Below are 21,597 nucleotides of genomic sequence, written 5' to 3'. Positions count from 1 at the left end.
CCGCTTCAGTCTGCAGGAATGGGTCCCGCACTGTTGACCAATATGCTGCTCGCTCTAACGAGCACATCACAAGTAGCAGTGGAGTTATTCCTTAAACTACAAATGCAAGAGCAGTTTGATATTGATCTCACCATGTGTAGTAGCTACGACATGAGATTGCTTGTGGCATTCATGGAGGTGCTGACCACAGTGGAACACCGCTTCTGGGCTCGGGAAATAAGCACTGAGTAGTGGGATTACATCGTCATGCACGTCTGGGATGATGAGCCATGACTGCAGAACTTTCGGATGAGGAAAGCCACATTCATGGGACTGTGTTATGAGCTCACCCCAGCCCTGCAGTGCAAGGAAACGAGAATGAGAGCTGCCCTGCCATTGGAGAAGCATGTGGAAATTGCACTATTACAGACAGCTACCAATCGGTCGCTAACCAGTTTGGAGTGGGAAAGTCGACCGTTGGACTTGTGTTGATGGAAGTGTGCATGGCCATTAATCACGTCCTGCTCTGAACGACTGTGGCTCTGGGTAATGTGCATGACCTTGTGGATGGCTTTGCACAAGTGGGCTTCCCTAACTGTGGAGGGGCAATAGATGGCTCGCACATTCCAATTCTGGCACCAGACCACCTAGCCAATGAGTACATTAATCATAAGGGGTATTTCTCAGTGGTTCTCCAGGCGCTTGTGGATCACCTGGGTGTTTCATGGACATTAATGCAGAAAGATGCATGAAGTCAAAATGCAACATTTTATAGAAGCAGTATTGTTTGCAACACACAGACCACTGATTCAGTGATTTAAAACAGAGCCACTATTCACATACCTATCACTAACTGGCTGACCCCAGGCAAACACAGATGAGCCACAAGACCCCCAAAATGGTGAGTAACCTCAGGGGTAGGGGAAATCAGTGTTCCAGGACCGTACTGTACACTGGGCAGGTGGCTCTTGGGGAGAGCCAGCACTGTAGTGGGGGCCTTATAATTATTACTGTCCCCACATTTTCCACAGGCTGTGTTTATTATGGAAGATATCTCGCTGCTGAGGGTGAGCAGGGAATCAAGGGAGAGTCTTCTCCAAGATTGCAGCTTCCGCCCTAGCTCTTATGTGGCTCACCTATGTGCAGCAATGCCCCTCCCCCTCTCCTTCCCCCCCCGGTGACGGCAGAGTGGCGCGGGAAAGTTACCGTTAATGGGGCAAGAAACAAAGCAGCTCTGCCGAAGAACCTGCGGCAGCGGATTGCCTGGTATCTCCATGAGAGTTTTGAGGCAGATTCCCATGAAGTGAGGGGGTCAATCAACACGCTGTTCTGCCGCTCAGACTAGGCATGCAGTGGTACACGCATTATACAGACACAAGCATGCTTTTTGCAACCCTCTTGCCCCCAACAACTCGCTTCAGTGATTCCCCAAATCAAAGCCACTTACCAGGGGCTCCTCTCCTGTTTGCGCTTCGCCAAGCTCCAACAGCTGTGATTGGCTAGCCTCCTCCAGGGTAGAGAAGGACCTCTGAGTCGTCCTCTGCCTCTGGGTCCCCCTCCCGCTTCACATCCTCGTCCAAGATTTCCTCCTCCTGGCTTGGTCCACTCTCGAGCTGCGCATGAGCCACTGAAAAATCCACAGTGGTCTTCGCAGTGGAGGTGGGGTCGCTGCCAAGTATCGTGTCTAGCTCTTTGTAGAACCGGCAGCTTGTGGGCGCAGTACTGGAGTGGCGATTTGCCTCCCGTGCCTTGTGGTAGGCGTTCCGCAGCTCCTTCACTTTGACCCTGCACTGCAATGTGTCCTGGTCATGGCCCCTTTCTGTCATGCATCGTTAAATCTGTCTGTAGGTATCATAATTCCTATGGCTGGAACGCAGCTGGGACTGGACAGCCTCCTCTCTCCAAATGCTGACGAGGTCCAGTAGCTCGGCATTGCTCCAAGTGGGGGCTCACCTGATGTGTGGAACAGGCATGGTCACCTGGAAAGATGTGCTGAGACCACTGCAGGCGTCACCGAGCAAATAAGAAAGGGACTTGCAAAATTCCCAAGGAATTTAAGGGGTGGGGCTGCCAGCTGGTCACCTGAGGGCAGAGCAGTAGAGTTCAAACCAATGACCAGAGAGGTGAGATCTGGCATTGTGGAATACCTCCTGGAGGCCAGTTGCAGCGCTGTAATCAACCAGGGTGTCTACACTGGCACCATGGCGCTGTAGCTCCGGCGCAGAAAGCTGTACGCCTCTCACGGAGTGGTTTTTTTACAGCGCTGCAAGTGCGCAGTTTCTACGCGCTAAGTGGCTTGGCAGTGTGTACACCTAGGGAGCTGCAATGCAGAAATATGCTTTACTGCTCAGAAACTTGCCAGTGTAGACAAGGCCTATGATTAAAGATGTTGGATTCACACCTTTTGTGGATGATTCAGTCCTAGGAAATTCTTTCCAGTCATGTTAAACTTTACTAGAAATTACTGTAAGTTTCAAAAAACTTATAATGTTGAATGACTTTTCTTGTACTTCTGGCTCTTGTTTTCTTTTGGCGTAGATCTTTGGTAATGTTAATTTATTTTTCGTCAGATGTCTTTCAAACTGTTATAAAGTGTATATTTATTTTGTTCATATAGGTCATCATACAAATAGCCACCTCAGCAGTACATCTTTGACTCCATTATAATGATTTTAATCCCCTGGTATTGATCTTAATGGCCTTCTCTTTTAAACATCTCTTAAAATCTACAAGAAAAAAAAAAGACCTCTCAGATTATCCCTGTGTGTGTTGAAAGTAACCGTCCGCACTTTGGAGGTTAGGGAAAGTAATATTTTAGTGAGTGAATGAGTCCTAGAAAAAAACAACTTGGTCTGGAAAGAGATTCTGTGTTTCATATTCTGTATTTATAAGAAGACTTTTAACATTGATGTCTGCTTTACAGCAGAATGAAGCGTTTGTTTGCATGATACAAAAGTGTATCTGATTCACTCTACTACCACTGAATGATGCAGGGCCTGTTGCTGTCTCATTGGTGTCGGTTGTCAGGGAAGAGTCATCAGCTTTTCCCCTCATCCAAGGCAATGAGTCTGCAACAGCCTCCCTCCCATGTTCAGACAATAAGCTGTCTTCTGTTGATGACACCTTCTTGGTGTCAAATGAAGTAACAAAACTCGGATGATGTTGAATTTTGAATTTAAGTGAGATTGATTATTAGGATGTTGAAGCTTGGCTAATACCGTGAGCGACTTCTAGATTACAATCAGGTTACCACAGCAACTCAGAAACAATGAATATTGCAGGAAGTAAAAGCTTGAAATGTAGTATTTTAACAGAATGCAGAAAAGCTTGTCATCCAGTCATTAATCTCACTGAAGCATGGTGGCCATCACTAGGCACCTGCACATTCTGAACTGCCTAAGGCTTCTGTACAATTGTGAATTTGTAAGTATGTGGCTGCTAAAGAAGCATATTCTGAATGTTTTCCTATAATATGACCATAAGCAGCTGTCATTAACAGTAAAGGGAAATGTGAAGGTGTGGTATTTTCTTTCCTTTACTCCAGTAGCACAGTTTATTGGATGACTGAGGATCTACATACTAAGAAAAGGGTATTGCTGCTTTATTTAACTGTGTCATCGATTAGAGATGCTGTTGGGAATACAGCTTTAATGTTAAATGTTTGGTATTTTTAAATTTAAATTCAAAAGCAGTAATTTTCCAAATGCATTAGTGGCCAAAAAACCAAACCCCACATTATTAGAATGTGGACATTTTGAGTGATAGATGATTGGCATTTTAAAAGTGACTGTCTCAAAGGCTCCTGCATCTTAAATAATAGTTATTAGTAAGTCTATGGACCAACATAACTCTGCTGAGTTAAAAGATTAATGGCAGAATGTAAGTCAACATGGTCAGAGATGGATTAATGTCGGTTCCTATGGAATGTCGGGATTTGCAGTCCAAAGAGGCCGAGACACAGGAATTGGAGGCAGAGAGGTAAGCAAAGTGCAGTGCACAGCTGATTGTGGTCAGGTGGCCACTGGCTGGAGTGGGCATGGTCTGTATAGGCTGCCTCACTTGGGGAGAAGAATAAGGACGTGGAGGTAAGAGGGAGACTAATTCATTCAGGGTGTGTGTTTGAGGAGATGGGGGTCTGTCTAAGGCGCCCCAAAAATTCAGCAGATCCAGGTCCTGATTAACCTTAATCTACCCATCACCATGTTATATTGCCAGATAAATAGCTTGTCCGGAAACAACTGTTTAAAAACCCTATACATAAAAGGAGTAACAAGGTCTTGATGATGGACCATTTGCCAGCTGCTTTGCCTCACTCCTGTGTGTAGGCTCCTATTTTCTCGATCCAACCCCATCTGTTTGCTCTGCATGATTTCTTTGGCAATAAAGTAAGCACCCCCTCTTGTGAATTATTCACCTCTATTCAGAGGCAGAAAAGCAACTGTCTTTAAGTGTTGCTTGTGCACAGGTTATGGGTGGAATGGCTTTTGTCTCTTTATTTTTATCTCCTCCAAATCATTTATTGTGGCTTGTGTCTAGGGTGGCCAGGTGCCCGGTTTTTGACCAGAAAGTCCTGTTGAAAAGGGGACCTGATAGTGTTCAGTCAGATCTACTGACCGGATACCCAAAGTCCAGTTGCTTTTGGTAGGGGAGGTGCTGGTTGGCTGCAGCTCCTAGCCCCAGCTCCGCAGGCGAGTCCCTCCTGACCCGGGCAGAGGGGAAGAATGGGGGAGAGCTGAAAAGCAACGAGCGATGGAGGAGAAGCGAGGAGAGGGGCAAACGGGGGCCAGGCTTCAGGGAAGGGGTGGGACCTTGGGGGAAGGGACGGGGTCTCTCTGAGGAAGAGGCAGGGCAGGGGAGGTTCCGGCACTCCTGCTGGAGTGTCAGGCTTTTTAAATCACAACATTGTCAACCCTATCTGTGTCTACTGGCTTAACTCCACTTTAATTAAAGTTCTGTGAGTCAGCTATTGCTGCAACCTAAAATAATGGCTCAAATACAGGGCTGGCATTACCATGAGGCAAACTGAGGTGCCACTAGGACCCAGAGAGTAGAAAATTGTGCCTGCTGCTAGTGCATATGTATTCTCTCTGCTCTAAATGCACAGAGATGGTGGAGTGGAGTGCTGGAGGAAGGAGGGCACAAGAGACATAACAGGCAGGCAGGAGAAAAGGTGAGAGGGAATAACAGAAAGCAACAGGAGCTGCAGGGAGAGAGAGAGGAGGAGGAGCCTCTTATGTATCTTTCTAGCACCCCCAAGAGCCTGGATTGATTAACACCAGCTTCTCAGGGAGCTTCCTGTTTCCTGTTGCTTCCCTGAACCCACTTGAGGAGAACAGGCAGTCAACTTGATATCGTCCCTCACTCAGGCCATGCTACCAGCCTGCTTATTTGTCCTCTTCAACTGAGTGTTCAGAGCCAGTATAGCTGGCACAAAACAGCAGTAATGAGTGAAAGAAGAAAACGCCCCTGTGGGGCAGCATTCAGAAAAAGAAAGAAAGTAAAGGAAGCTTTTCTATCTAAGCAGGAAGGAGCTCTCCTGAGATATATAGACGCAAATGTTCACGGTGAGCCTTCCGGCCCCAGTGAGGATGTGAGTGGTGAGAAGATGCCTGATCTTCCAGTTAGTCAGAGTGCAGGTGACCTGGCAGCTACTGCAGCATCCATATCTCCATTTCAAATGGATGTTGCCATGCACATTCCTGAAGCAAAGTGTAGATCAGAGAAGAGTGTGGTGGAGGCACAAGAAACAGCTGCTGCTGAGTTTAGTTCCTTAAGTCTAGATGATTCAGGACTGTGGACCCACTTGAGCAATAGCCTGAGGGACTTCCTAGTACTGCATGGGCCACAGCAAGTGAAAAGCTTCATATTCCCCAAAGACAATGAAAATTAAAGTTTCTATCCAACACATTACTGGTGTGAAATCCCCAATGGTGACAAAGTGGAGAGGCCACGGCTTATGTTTTCAAAACCCCAGAATGCTGCATACTGTTTTTGTTGCAAACATTGGGTTCTACAGGAACAAAGGACTGGAAAAATCTGGCTAGACATCTGGCATGCCGTGAGAAGGCAGCAAATCACCAAGAAAGCATTCCATAGGTGAAAAGAGCTTGAGATGAGGCTAAGGTTAAAGGCCACCATAGATGATCAGCATCAAGAGAAGATTGTATCTGAGTCTCTTTATTGGCACTATGTTCTGAAAAGGCTCATTGCCATTGTGAGAATGCTTGCTACCCAAAACCTAGCACTGCATGGCACTTCAGATCAGCTGTATGTGCCAAACAGTGGAAGCTTCCTTAAAATTGTGGAGCTGATGGCTGAGTTTGATGCTGTACTGCAGGAGCATCTAAGAAGAGTCACCACCCAAGAAATGTACATACACCACTACCTTGGAAAAACAATTCAAAATGAGATCCTACAGTTACTGGCAACAAAAGTCAAATAGAAGATTGTGGCAGATCTGAAATCCGCAAGATATTACTCTATTATTCTGGACTGCACACTTGACATCAGCCATACGGAACAAATGACTTTAATGGTGCATTTTGTAACAACAAGAGAACCTAGTGAAAATGTCCCTGCAATGGTGACTGTCAGAGAGCATTTTCTAGAATTTATTGACATTGATGATACTACAGGAGTTGGTATGACCAAATCATAGCATATCCTAGAATATCAGGGTTGGAAGGGACATCAGGAGGTCATCTAGTCCAACCCCCTGCTCAAAGCAGGATCTTGCCCCAGATCCCTAAATGGCTCCCTCAAGGATTGAACTCACAACCCTGGGTTTAGCAGGCCAATGCTCAAACCACTGAGCTATCCCTCCCCCCTTCTGTGCTTCTTAAAAAGCTGGAAGATATGAGAATTGCGATAGCTGACATGAAAGGTTAGGGCTACGATAATGGTGCCAACATGAGAGGAAAGAACAGAGTAGTGCAGACACTGATCCGAGAGTTAAACCCTCAAGCTTTTTTTTGTCCCGTGCAGTTCTCATTCATTGAACTTAGTGGTCAGTGATGCAGCATCAGCTTCTAGTGAGGCTGCTGAATTTTTTAATGTAATTCAAAGCATCTATGCATTTTTCTCTGCATCAACTCATGGATGGCAAATTTTAAAGCAACATCTGGGAACATCCTCTCTGACACTGAAACCACTGAGTGCCACACGATGGGAAAGTCGAGTGAAGGCGATAAAGCCTATCAAACACCAAATTGGGAAGATAGATGATGCCATAGTTGCCATTATGGAGGATAATGCTATGACAGGAACTGTTCGTGGGAGAACTGTGGCAGAGGGAAATGGAATCACCAGAAACATACATAACTTCAAATTTCTGTGTGGCTTAGTGTTGTGGTATGACATACTACTTGAAATAAATGTTGTAAGCAAGAGACTCCAAGGTGTTGACCTTGATATATCTGGAGCAATGGGACAACTGGACAAAACAAAGTCATACCTACAGTCTTACTGGTCAGATGAGGGATTTCAAAACGTTCTGAAGAGTGCACAGAAGTTGGCAGAGGAACTTCACACGGAAGCTATTTTCCCACCCATTCAAGAATACAAGAGTCAGCGAAGAAGAAGAACTTTTGATTACAAGTCACGGGATAAACCCATAAGAGACCCCAAACAACAATTCAAAGTTGAATTATTTAACCAGGTGCTAGATTGTGCAATACAGTCAGTTGAAGAATGTTTCATGCAGCTGAAGGAACACAGCAGTATATTTGGGATGTTGTATGATATTCCAAAACTCCTCACTATACTTGAAGAAGACCTACATCAGCAATGCAGGGTACTAGAGACCGTGTTGACACATGTTGATGCAAGTGATTTAGGTGATGAACTGAAAGCCCTTTCAAGATATATTTCAGCAGGATCAACTCCAAAGGCTGTTCTAGAATATATGTGCACAAATAAGATGACCAGCCTCTTTCCAAATGCTTTTGTTGCTCTGCGCATACTTCTAACACTTCCTATAACAGTTGCCAGTGGAGAACGCAGCTTCTCCAAGCAGAAGTTAATAAAAACACATCTATGCTCCACAATGACACAAGAGAGGCTGGTCGGCCTTGCAACCATCTCAATAGAGCCTGAGCTGGCTCAGACTGTGGACCTTCAGGAAGCAGTTCAAATCTTTGCAACCAAGAAGGCATAGAAAGCACCACTTTGATTATTCAAACAGATAAAAATGCCAGTGTTTACTATGCAGACAAGAAAAGTTACATTTGCTCTTCAGGCATTTGAAAGTTAAGTGTTGTTTAAATTTTTTGAACAAGGCATTTTAAGTTGTTAGTTCTCCTTTATTGGGGTAAGTAGCAGAGCAGTACCATGAGAGGAGTAGAACAGGAAGAAGGCAGAATTGAGACCTTTCAAAGTTTTGGCCCAAGCGAGGAGGCATGGGGGCGTCATTTGAGCTCCCCGCCTCAGGTGCCAAAATATTGTGGGCTGGCCTTGCTCACATATTGTCATTTCTCTAATTGACTTATAATTTGTGTGTTAAAAATTTAACCATGACAGTGGGCTTCTGTAGGATTACTGTAATTTGAAGTCTCATATATTCAGTAATTTATTTTATTGTAAACCTTTAAGTTGGATTTCAAAAAGCATGACATGGCATCCTTTAATTAGCATCCATATTGCAGATGGGCCTAGACTGAAATGCTGGGATCAAACATCCCAGAACCTAAGGGCTGGTTCAGAATCTATTTCCATACTAGGCTGAACCAAACTCTGGATCCAAGTAATCCTGAATTTTGAGTGATCAAAATCTGGATCCAGAAGTGAATTTTTCATATCCGATAATATCTCTAGCTCAGTGATAATGAGAATCTCTCTTTACGTGATTACAATAACAGCAAACCCTGAGGCTATTGGACATTATGTTTGAAATCAAGTATTGTGTATGTAACACATTTAATAGATAGTATATGGTAAAACATCAACTTATTCCAAATAAAACATGTCTTTAAAGAAAATGACCCTGAAGGGTAAGTTGTCAAAACATGACCTGGTGTTTTAGCCATGTGAGTCTTACTGATATCAGTGGAGGTTGTGCACACCAAAACTCCACACAATGGTTGGTAAACAGATTCCAAATTGTATATTAGTTTAAAACCATGCTGGCACTATGAATGATTATATTGATTTAGGATCTGATCTGCAGGGAACTTCCATTGAAGTCCATGAGTGTTCTGCACACAGAGTGCTATCAGGGACAGCCCTTATTTGAGGCTGACTAAAATAAACACAGACAGCCTCACATTGTGATCAGGATATTGCTGCTTACTAAGTCATGTAGTGTAAACATTCTTTTACAGTCTCACTGTAAAAATAGCTTTTTTTCCACATTTGTGTCTGGAAATGAGTAAAACAGGCAAATGCAGCACATTCTGAAACAATTTTTCTATACAGTTAGTAGAGAGGGGCAGTGAGTATTACGCCTTGGGAATGCTACAGGGTCTAGAAAAGTATCCTATTATCTGGTGGCTTGAGCAGTGGGAAACCAGGAGTGGGACCAAGCCTTTCATTCTAAAATGCTTATTATTTATTCTTAATAGTGTAAATTGTTTGCTCATGTATTTTACTGCACCCATTCCCATTATGCCTGGATGCTTTTCAGTGAAAACAAATACAAAGGGCCAGAATCTCTTATCATGTTGGATGGGTCCCAGGTCGGATCCAGTGAGGCAGTTCTTACTCCTGTGGAAAAAGCATATGGCCCAAAATATGTCACTCAGTCTGTCCTGCAATATCCACTCTCAGTTGCCAATCCTGAAAAGCAATCCTTGCTGAATTCTAAGCAAGTTAGCAGCCCAATGGCTTCAATAGGACTACTTGTGTGCAATAAAACAATCATTTGCCTAAGTATTTGCAGGCCTGGGGCCTAAAATTCCAACTTTCATCTTTACATTCCAGCCCTTTTGAGTAATATTGTTGTTTTCAGAATAAATTTAGTGATTTAGACAAACTTCAAATCTTGTACTAATTCCAGGACTCTGCTAGTACCCAAAACTGGGACTAATCCAGCCTGCTTAACTCTTTACATCTTGTCAAGTGCATCTTTAGGTAAAAAAACTTTTGGAATGAATATACCCGATGAGATTTGAGCATTAGATTGAAATGAATGTGTTTATTTTGGCAGGTCATTTTGGTTCAAGTTAATCCAGGTGAAACCTTTACAATAAGGGCTGAGGATGGAACACTTCAGTGCATTCAAGGTAAGAGATTTTTTTTCCCCTAAATAGTAGCCTTCTGATAATGGAGCATCCCTAAATTTATGTGTTCAGTGGGTTAGTCATGGGTTTTTCTTTATATCTACCTTTGTTTAATTTTTAAAAAAGTATAGTACACACGCGTCTACAGATTTACTTGGCTTTATTTTGTGAAAAGTTAGGGATTTATAACTCATACATGAGTGTGAAATGCTGTGCCACAAAGCTGTGTCCTGTATGAATGGGAGGCGGTGTATAGGATAGCTGTGTATGTTGTAGGAATTATTAAAACACTGGTTTTAATTCAGTGCCTCAATATGAATCATGGAGTTTTACAAATTCTAATGGATGCTACTAGGTAAAAAGTGACTCCCCAGCATTTAACTTTTTAAAGTAAGCTTTTGCAAAACCTAAGATCACTAGACATATCTACGTTAATTAATGTAATAATAAAAATTCAGGTGGAAACATTTTTAACTAATGCATAATCCTCTGGAGTATTTGCAACCTAGACATTGCTGTTTTATAGTAGTGCGTAAGAAGCAGAAAGTGAAAGTATGTAGAAATTAACTATCAAAATAAAGAGAAATGTATTAGTCTGTTATGTGGTCCATATTGAGGAAAGTAAGATTACTAAAACTGAAATATTTTATCGTCTAAGATAATAAATTAATAAATCTAACCTAGGTAAGGAAATTCTGTGTTTTCTGAAATTTTTTTTAACCTGGATGTGTCGATTAAACATTTGGAATGATTCATTTTTGCTTGACTTCCCCACGAGGGAGAAATATTTGAATGCAAAAGGCTTTCTACTTTGTATTGCTTCCGGATAAAATCAAATATCTACATGTTGGCCAAATATTTATCAGTTTCCTCTTTTTTATGGTACTTTCCTATTCTATGTTACTATTCCTATTCTATTTACAGGAAAGCAAGATCTTTGCTTAATAAGAGTGAATTTGCTTTTGTCTCTTATTTCTCACTTGAGGCCATAATTCTCAGTCAGTGACATCTTAATTTCCATAGCCGCCAGTTCTGATGTCAGAAATGGGAGGATGAATCAGATGGGGAATAAGCAACAGGACTGGATGGATGTCTAAGAAACAAAGATTTTGTTTACATGAAAGTGTTTCTAGTGATTGTTGCGGTTTCCCTGAGACCTCTTCCACTCAGTTCCCCAAGAACTCAGTTCAACTCCTGACTTGTGTCACAGTTTTCTTTATTAGGCATACAGCAATGCTACGCTGAGTTGATCAGACTCAAGCATAGGGAGTGAGTATAAGTGGTATATATACCAAACATCCAAAGTGACACAGCAAACGTTTTCCTTTATATATGTTTACACGTTACATTGCATTACACTTCTGGGGATTGGCTTGGTCACTTTGTAGGAACCAATCTCTCATTGGCCATGTATGACTTACTCTTTATCTCATCTTTCTTTCCAGGCTTATCTTCTCCATTGTTATTTTGTTTATTGTAATTGGTTCCCTGGGTGTTCCCCCTTTCTGTTTCCAGCCTGCTGATCCATTTACCATGCTAATCCTGTCTCCCAAAAAATGAGGCCTCACCCATGTCCAATTGCTCATTTCTAGCCAGGCCTACAGTGATAAAGAATGGAGGAGAAACACAGAAATTATACAGTATACTATAGAAGCCAAATTGTTTCTAAACAATTTGTCATCGGCTCATTTAGAGGTACATGAAGTAATTTATGCAGACACTGAAATTAATAGACCAAAACTTTCTTATGAAGATTGTCATTTTTACAAAATTATACAATAAAGCCCAGCTTACAACAGAGTTGATATATTTCCCTCGTCTGGTAATATTTATTGTCATTTTGGGAGGTCTCTAATTATTCTGAAAGCCATGCTTTTATAAACAGCTTATGTGAAGTACTAAACAAGTTGAGGTTTCTAGCCAGCTTGACACTCTATCTAATACGACTAAGAACAACATACGTTTTCTCTAGGGCATAGGAATTGTCTAGCAAAAGCATATTGATTTTTACCTCCAAGTTTAAAGGGAAATAGTTTAGATAATGTAAGGGACCTAGAATAACAATTATACTTCATAGCCATTTTCACCAATATTTGTTGCATACATTTATGCATTTTAAAATGTTTTGATTTCCTCATGATGTTTATTAGCATTCTCAGTATTACTGATCATCCAGTAGAATCTCCAAAATAACAGGGCAGTATATTGGCTGTTGTGGAGGCGTGCGTTAATCCCATACTAACTAGAGTGATGAATCTGCACAGAATGCTTTTGACTGCATAAAAGACCAGGTGAGGTCATAATGGGTAGGAAAGACTATATAAGAAACAGGACAATATTCAGATCAAGATTTTCCTCAACATGTTCTTCTTTTTTTGTGGAGAATGCTGGCATCTCTAAGCCAGTGGCTCCCTATCTTCTGTTGCTGATGTCACTACATATGTACAGGTAATGGGGTCAGTCTCTGTCTCCAAGTGCCAAACTAAGACTACCCGTTTCAGTGTCTAAATCAGTTAAAGTGAATTGTTACAAAATCATGTAACCAACTCTATGGCTTTAGCATTTAGAAGAATGATCCTATAAAGAAATTATAGATTCTGAACAAGTTCCTGTCCTACACTCCAGCTTTTCTACACCATAGGTTTCTTTGAGATTCATATGTAAATTTAAAGGTAAATGTCCAGTGGGATTTTCCTTGCAATGGCCACTATAAAAGTGTTTTGTCAAGAAAATATTCATGCTTGATGTTGAAGAAGAGCACATTTGTGTTTAATAGTGTTCACGAGAGAAATTATTCAGGCAGAGTTCACTCCTGTAAAGACATTACTGCCTGTGATGCTTCCGTGGTCTGGGAAATGTAGTGTTATCAATCATACATATGTGAGCCATGTTAATTAAATCATGTGGAGGCTGGGTATTTTTGTTTGCTTAAAGTTAATGCTCATGGAAGTAAGGAACTAATGATTTGAACTAGGCATTATGAAAGTTTCCCTAAACAGCTGTACTAGCACTATTCAACCCTGATTTGCAGTATGGATTCCAATCCAATTAATTGTGCCAACTTGTAGGGATATTTTATTATATGAATGAATAGACTGGAGTAGGACCACCAAACCTACTTTTGCTTGTGCCTTAAACTAGGGTATTGATCCTCCAGCTCTCTAGAGGCAAAGGGTCTGGGAGCTAACTGAATTTGCACAATTGAACTTAAAAAGTAGGTCTAGATCTCAGCTCATGTAAATTAGAATAGATGCTTTAGTCAGCGGAGCTACACCAATGGAGGATTTAGTCCTAAATGTTTTGCTTTTCTAATTTGAGCAGGTCAGAATCAATTGATTGCATCACTTTTTCCATAACTGAAAATATATCATAAGAAATAAAATTAGGACAAATTGTGGCAGTTCCAATTGTGACTCTGATGTTTTAAAAATTATCATCAAAAACTGTTGTTTGCTGATCTTGAAAGTCGAGCTGAACACTGTGCTGCAGTTTCTATTGATTTGTTTCCAGATGTGCTTATTTATCTCTCTTATATGGAAGCACACTTTAGATTAATTAGTTTAATAATACAAGAGAAAGTACTGTATCTACAGCTTGTTTGATGTGAGTAATCTAAAACCACTTGTTAAGATTAATGGTCAACATGCTGTGTGATAAGGGAAGGACCTACATGAGAATTAACAGGCTAATAAAGCTGAGTAATCCTTTTATTTGGGACACAGTACTTTATACTGGTTGGTACTCTGCATTTTCCCCATTTTTTATCATTATAATACTTAACATTTTCTTGTCCAAAATGTTATTCAGACATCTCATTAAAAATCAATGTCATTTGGAGCCTCTTAGTGTTTTCAGTAATTTGTTGCTATTGTATTTGTGCTAATAGAGCTTGGTTGCCACTTACCACTTATCAGCATTTTGTGTTAAAATAAGTTTAGAAAATCACTACTATAGTTATATGGTATGGTTTTGGAAATTGTAATTGGTCGTTTTGCCCTGCAAATGCTAAAGAAACACACACATTTATGTATAGATACTGTTACATAGAACTTTTATGACAAAACCTTATATGCTGCTCCTGAATCTAAACTATCAGTATTCATAGAAGTAGTCTCGGTATTACCATAATGGTATTACCACTGGGCAAGGCACTGTACAAACGGGGGCGGGAGGGAGGGAGGATGATCCCTGCCCCAAAGAGTTTGACAATCTTAGTACTTACAAATCCAGGCAACTGTCTGCTTAAGGCTTTTGTTTTTTTAAACATGATTGGATTTGTGTTCAGTGTGGGAGACCCCATAGGCATATTTAAAGCTGGGGCAACTGTCTCTGCCTTTCTTTTTTTTCTCTGAGCGTAATCTTGGAAAACCTTCCTTCTGTGACTAATCCTAACTCACATAAATAATCCCATTAGAAAGTTTTTACTGGTTTGGAACATTCATTATATTTTTGTTGAGAACCTCGTTCTTTACCTTTTGCTTTTCTAGTCCTCAGTTTTGAAACTTGGTGGCAGTGTCGGACCTGTCTTCTTTTGACCTCACTTGGCTCCCTGACTGTGCTGTGGGCTAACTTGAAATTGAAAACAATTGTTAATCAGTACTAAAAGATTTCATGCCCTGCCAATTCCACACTGTCACTCTCTTCATGAATTAAAAGGTCAATTTATGGTACCGCTGCAGCTTCAACTGTGTGATTGACATACATTGATCCCTCCTTTGGAAGATCTCAACACTTAAAAGTGTAGTACTAGAGAGTAAAATCCAATGCCTTGATATGAGACCATGTGAAATGTCCCTGATTTCAGCTTTGACCATGTCATTACTATGATCAAATCTTAAATTGCAGGAAGAATGTTTGTCACTTAGCAGTATTGTTTTATTGATTAAAGCGTAAAAACTGAGGCTTAAAACGGAATAATGGTTTATGGTATTTAAACTGCCTGATCCTCTTGTTAAAGTGCTGACCAGATGCATTCTAAAATTATCGATCACAACTTCTGTTTGTTTTTCCATCCTCAAAGAATATTGGGGGGGGGGGGCCAGAGGGAGCCTATTTCATGGTAGAATTTGTCATTAAAATAATTATATAACTATAATTTAAATTTTGAGAAATGGCAAATCTGAGAGCATTGTCATTAAATATCTGAATTTTTCTGAAATGAGATATTCTAAAACTTGTTTATTATCCTTTTGCGCCAGATTCACAAAATATTAGCCTACTCAGCTGAGAGAGCACCAAGACACTTTTGTTGTATATTGTTTGATGTGCTTTTTTTGGTTTGTTTTAAATTACGAATGACAGGAAAACACAAAGTAGGTTGTGGTTCTGAAGATGAATATGGTCCCAATCGTGAGGGCAGCAACTATTACCCATTACATTGGTGTGACTTTCTTGGACCCACTTTATGACCATTTTTCCATGCATTATAGTGAAGAAAGGAAAACTCAGTCGGTGTAAAAACTAGACTGGCATTTAGTTGCTGTCCTTCGATAGTTAAATACTTACACACTTTATCCTAGACATACTAAAGAAAGCAGTAGATTTAAGCTACAAGAAGACCATAAGAGCTCAGGCAGGAGAAATCGTGTGTAGACTACATAGTAACCCTATATATCATCATAGGCTGGTCAATCGAATGGCAGTCACCACTATACATCATTGTCCTAGATTTCCAAAAAGCCTTTGACACAGTGGACAGAATAGTCTTATGGAAGTTGCTACACCACTGTGGAATCCCCCAGAAATTTGTGAATATCATTCAGAGCCTCTATGAAAATATAACATGCCAAGTCATTAGAGAACTGACTAAGCTGTTCAGGTTAACTACCAGTGTCAGGCAAGGATGTCTTATGTCACCCATATCCTTCCTACTGGTAATAGCTTGGGTAATGAGACCACAGAACAACCAAGGAGTATACAATGGACTTTTACACAGTAGCTACTTTGCAGACAACATCAACTTGCTCTCTCATTCCCACAAAGATATGCAGCAAAAACAAATGATCTTCTGACCTATGCACGGTTAATACAGCTGAAAATCAACACTGAGGAAAGAAAAACTATGAGAATCAACAGGCAACAAGAAATATCAATAACACTTTCTGGGATTGACATAGAAGAGGTCCGACACTTCTCATATCTTGGCAGCATCATAAGCAAAACAGGAGGAACAGATGAAGACATTAAAGCTAAAATAGCGAAAACCAGACATACTTTTGCAACCCTAAAGCTGAGCTGAAGAAACCGAAATCTTGCCCCTGGAACTAAACTTTGAATACTTAACACCATTGTAAAATCTGCCTTACTACATGGTGATGCATCTTGGAGACTTATCAAGACATTACTGTATAAACTCAATTTTTTTTTAATAAACAGCTGCTAGAGACAAATCATCAACATCAGATAGCCGGAAAAAAAAAATATGAACATCTTTGAAGGAGGATGAAACAGAAACTGATAGGACAGGAAATTAGGGAATGAAAATGGAGATGGCTAGGACATACATGGAGGAAAGAACAGAACAATATAACAAGATAGGCATGGGCCTGGAATCTCTAGGACAAGGGGCGACGAGGTAGACCAAGGACAACTTGGAAATGCATAACAGAAGCAAAACTGAAAATCATTAAAATGACACGGGAAGAATCTAAGGCTTGGTCTACACTACCCCCCTAATTCGAACTAAGGTACGCAACTTCAGCTACGTGAATAACGTAGCTGAAGTCGAAGTACCTTAGTTCGAACTTACCTTGGTCCACACTCGGCAGGCAGGCTCCCCCGTCGACTCCGCGGTACTCCTCTCGCCGAGCTGGAGTACCGCAGTCGACGGCGAGCACTTCCGGGTTCGACTTATCGCGTCCAGACTAGACGCGATAAGTCGAACCCAGAAGTTCGATTTCCAGCCGTCGAACTAGCGGGTAAGTGTAGCCAAGGCCTAAGACCGCAACAAGAGACTGCCAAGATGAATGGCCCTACGTTTTGCATGGAATAAAGAGGTATCAGTCAATTCATGACTGTATAATTCTACGTAGAATTGAAACTGTTTGTTTATTTCTGGTTTCTGAGCTGCCACATGCTCTATGAAGATCTGTTCGTAAACGGAATGCATTAAGATATGTTTGTAAATGGAATGCATTCATATTTAACCAATGTGCAAATTAGGAAGCACTGCCAATTATATGCTGTATCATTCTTATCAGATTAAACTGGGTGAGCTGTTTCAATAACACTTTGATTTAATGTAACTAATCTATGACAAGTCCACTTCCACATTTCCCATTCAGGAAATCTGAGTGCTTTTATTTACATTGAGTCACATGTCCATTCAGCAGCTGTATCTAATTTTGGTTATAGAGAATGACTTATTTAAATGAAAAACATTTTTGTATTGCTTTCTAAGGATTTTAGAATCCTCTATTTAAGCTCAGATATCCTATTCTGGGATAGCTTTCCTTATGCAATACTTTGAAGATAACCTGTGACCTGTTGATTCCTATCTTTAATCATACATGGGTCTATCATCTCATTTGTCCCGACTGCACAACATGATGATAATGAATGAAGAAAAACGAATAAAAACTGGCAAGTGCAGAAAAACATTAATGCATTTAAAGACATGTTAAAAATATTTGTGGAATTTAAATACCTCAAATATCTGCCTTAAAACATTCCAAAGTGTAATTGTTCAATAGACCTGTTAATATTTTTAAAAGGACAAAAGAGGAGACGTACATTTATGTCTCTGGTGTTTGATAAATTGCTTATAGCACACTCTGAGCATTTGCTATAGCAGTTTGAATAGCATAAATATTCCTTTGAAAGTCTCAGACTTTAAAGTAACTTACTTTTGTGCCATTTTTGGAGAAGTTTGGACACTTTTTGCTTCTCAGAGAGGTTTCCCTTCCTTAATGGGAACTCATCACCTGATTGTTAAAGATATATAGCTCCGATAGAAGTTGTTCAGTTTCAAATCTTATCCTATTTGTGTGTGTGTACATGAGGTAAATCACTGGTTAAAGACATGGAGACGGCTGTGTAATTGAAACTTTTAAATTTGTCCAGGAAGAGTTTGGGCTTTTATGTTTTTCCCTAAAAATTTAGACTATTTTAATATGTAAGGCCCAGATATATTTTAAATGAAACCACATTTTAAATACCAGTACTGTCTTAGAATTCAGAATATCTGAATAAACATGGTATATATTACATGTAACAAGATACGGGATTCAGTGGCTGTGCACCAACTCTGTGTTGCCCTATCATAGCAAAAGCAAAAATTTTCAGTCTCTCTTAGAACTGATGGTGAACTATGGGTGAAGTTACACAAAATGTCAATTTCATACTTTCACTGCTGATTGTTCTGCTGTGCTGATGTTGTCCATTAACTTTGCATTAAGAGGGATGTTACAACTGGAAGTTTAGCTGGTGCATTCATGTGCAGATCAGGCATGTTCTACCTTGACTTAATACCTTCTGGAGTTGTCAAATGGCTGAAACCATTCTGTAACCCTTTCTAAGATCTGCCGTTATAAACAAAATGACAAATTCAAAGTAATCTCACATGAACTCCAATCTATGCCTGCTCCGTAGACTTGAATGCCTTTAGAGTTCCTTCTTTCCCGACCTGTCTCTGTCCTCTGTTTGTCCCAAACCCTAGTGTGTGCTCTCACGTTTCTTCGTGCCGGTGTTCTGTTCCTGCTTCCCTTCTATTCAGGGTGAAGTCTGATGACCGACACCTGCCCCCAGAAGTTAGCACTGATTAACCTGGATTCAAATGCCTGCTAACAGGACAGAGACACAGGAGAATTCTGCCACTCTGTTACACATCCAAATAAAATGAAGAATCATGATAGGAAAAAGTGACATCACCAGATGATGATTAACACTTATCAAAATAACAACTGTATGGTACACAAAGCATAAAACAAATGGAATGGAAGTGGAGAAAAGGTGGTTTTAAAGTACTAGACTCTGGAAGTGAAAATGAAGATTATAAATTATAAACCATTTTTACAAAGTGAAAGGGGACAACGAAAGAAAAAGAAACAGGCAAAAAAGGGAGATTTTTAAGATGATCTGGATGAACACAGTAAAAGGAAACAAAATAATTAAAAGAAAGGAGTCATTAAAAACGACGTGGCTATAAGATATTGTCACTGTCCGATTCTAACCAAATCTGAGACTTTATTCTCTTGACTCTTTTGCGTACTGGTAGAAGTTTGAGTGCCTGTTGGAAGATGAAGTGGATCATCTGGACTGAATTAAGCGTTATACAATGGAAATATAATTGGCATCCTTTATTTGTATGTTATAAACCATTTGATGACCAATCTTTGAGTATGCCTTTTAACGCCCTGTAGAGTGGTAACAAACTATACTTCCTGCAGAATACCTTATTAACTCCACACGTAAAGGAAAAGCTAATTGACTGATGCAGCAACTCCTTTCCATACCCCTACCCCCTGAAATCATTGAGATCTGCACTTGCTCAGCATCTCTGAAAATCAGGCCACTTGTTCAAATATAGATTTAGGTGCCTGACTTTAGACATCCATATCTCTTAGTGTTGGCCTATGGCCCTATGTGACTTTCCTAGGAAGTTTTTGTTGGTTTGTTTCCTTTTCACACATTCACTTGGGACCTGTTTGTTGCCAGCTCTGCAAGGGAGAGGGAAGAACACAAGAAATTCTCCATCACGCCCTTGAATACCCTTTGCATTCGGTGCCCAGCCACATCTGTAGTGCACTCTCCTGAGTTCAGAGACTACTCCCTGCTAGCCTTTCCTGGGCCTACGTATGCCAACTGGATGACTTTAAGTTTGACACATTATAACTACAGATCATTTAAAAATATCCCATAGGAATATTCTCTTTGAGTTTCTTGTTCAGTGTTCATGTACAAAAATTTTAATAAAAGACAAGCAAGGATGTTCCCAGACAAAACTATTTTAAACTGGAGTTAAAGTTGAGCATACATATTAGTAATTTAGGGTAAAGTACATTACAGAGGTGGTGTAATTATTCCAAACTCAGATGTTCTAACTGCAGGAAATTCCAGAATTGAGACTAAACTTTAAAGAAATACAAACACGTTAAAGTATGGAAATGCAGAGTTAGGGTTATGATCCCGTTACACTCTGCACCAACTAAAGGATCTGGTTGTCTGTGTAAGAGAGCATATGTTGCTGTTCATAAAGGGCTTCTTCCTAAGGAGCACAAAACCTCATGAAACTCCTGCTGGGCCAGTGGGTTTCTGATGTGACTAAAAGCAGTGATAGATCTCAGTATGTAAAATTAAAGTAGACTGGTCAGTTTCACTTTCTGTTTTTGTGCACTAACTCAATGCTTTTGTTTGGGTTTTAACACTGTAAGGCAATAATAATAAAAACAAAACAAATTTTGCTTTCATTTAATTTTTTTCATGGAATCATTGTTTTGCAGAATAGGTTTTGTAATCTTATTCATCTCCTACCCCCTGCCGGCTTTTTTTTTTCTTTACGAACAAAATGGTTGTTTTATTTATCTACTTTAAAACCCTTAAATGCATTTGGATAAGGTTTTCTGAAAGGTTAGATAAGGTTAGAGCTTTGAATGAACCTCTGAGTGTTTTCTGACTTTATCAAAAAAAAAAGTTCCCATCCCAAGTGGCTGATCTCGGGTTGATGTTTTGTAGTCAAGTATGTTTAATATCTCATGCTGAATCTTAGATATTGCATTAGAAAATCTCATATGTTAACCTATTAAAAAAGTCCAAGGCTGGGGATTAGTTTGGGGGGTTAGAGCCGTCTAGTTAAACATCTGTTCAGTGCTTTTTCATTCTGGAAGCCAGTAATGCCAAGTTGTCATGCATACTGCACTATGGTATGAATAATATGGACGAAATGATTATTTTGGCACAGCTTGAATTTTGCATGTCATCTCCATGCTGAGATTACATATGTACAAACCCCCTGATACAGACGGTGTAACACTTTCTAACCAGTGATCACACCACAAAATAGCACAGTTATTGCTAAACCTATTTTTATATTGCCATCAATCTAAATGAAACCCAAGCTTATTTTCTGCCACAAATAAGCCAAACTGAAAGTTTGCTATTGTAAATGTTCACATATAAAAGTTAGGTAAGTGAAAAGCATTTAACAAAAAGTATAGAGCAGGAGGGAAATGGAGGGAGAAATGTAATAGCAAGAATAAGAGCAACTTTTGCGATAGGAATTCAAATTGCGGAGTGTATTTTATTTAGGCAGTGTTGTTCAAGATACTAATTGGTGTGTGAAACATGTTTGTGACCTAACTGCCACTTTCTGCCTAATCAGAAAATGTACTACCCAGGTGAGGGAGACGGTGCTTTAAACCTGGTGGAATCTTAGGTTAAAATACATCTGCTTTATAACATGTTTTAT

At 40.2% G+C, this 21,597-nt stretch overlaps 1 protein-coding gene across 5 annotated transcripts in view; it reads left to right on the top strand.

Annotated features, from left to right (window-relative positions):
* FNDC3B (fibronectin type III domain containing 3B) overlaps positions 1-21,597 on the top strand; it is a 369,204-nt gene that overhangs the window by 80,172 nt on the left and 267,435 nt on the right. For all 5 annotated transcript variants that reach the window (XM_042853768.2, XM_005299260.5, XM_065557752.1 and 2 more), the window contains exon 3: positions 10,121-10,196. In XM_042853768.2, the coding sequence (XP_042709702.2) occupies positions 10,121-10,196 (76 nt within the window). The remainder of the gene's footprint in view (positions 1-10,120; positions 10,197-21,597) is intronic.

This window comes from Chrysemys picta, chromosome 9 (genome assembly GCF_011386835.1).
Source record: "Chrysemys picta bellii isolate R12L10 chromosome 9, ASM1138683v2, whole genome shotgun sequence".
NCBI lineage: Eukaryota > Metazoa > Chordata > Testudines > Emydidae > Chrysemys > Chrysemys picta.
Note: the sequence above shows the minus strand (reverse complement) of the source record. Positions and strands in the feature narration are given on the sequence as shown.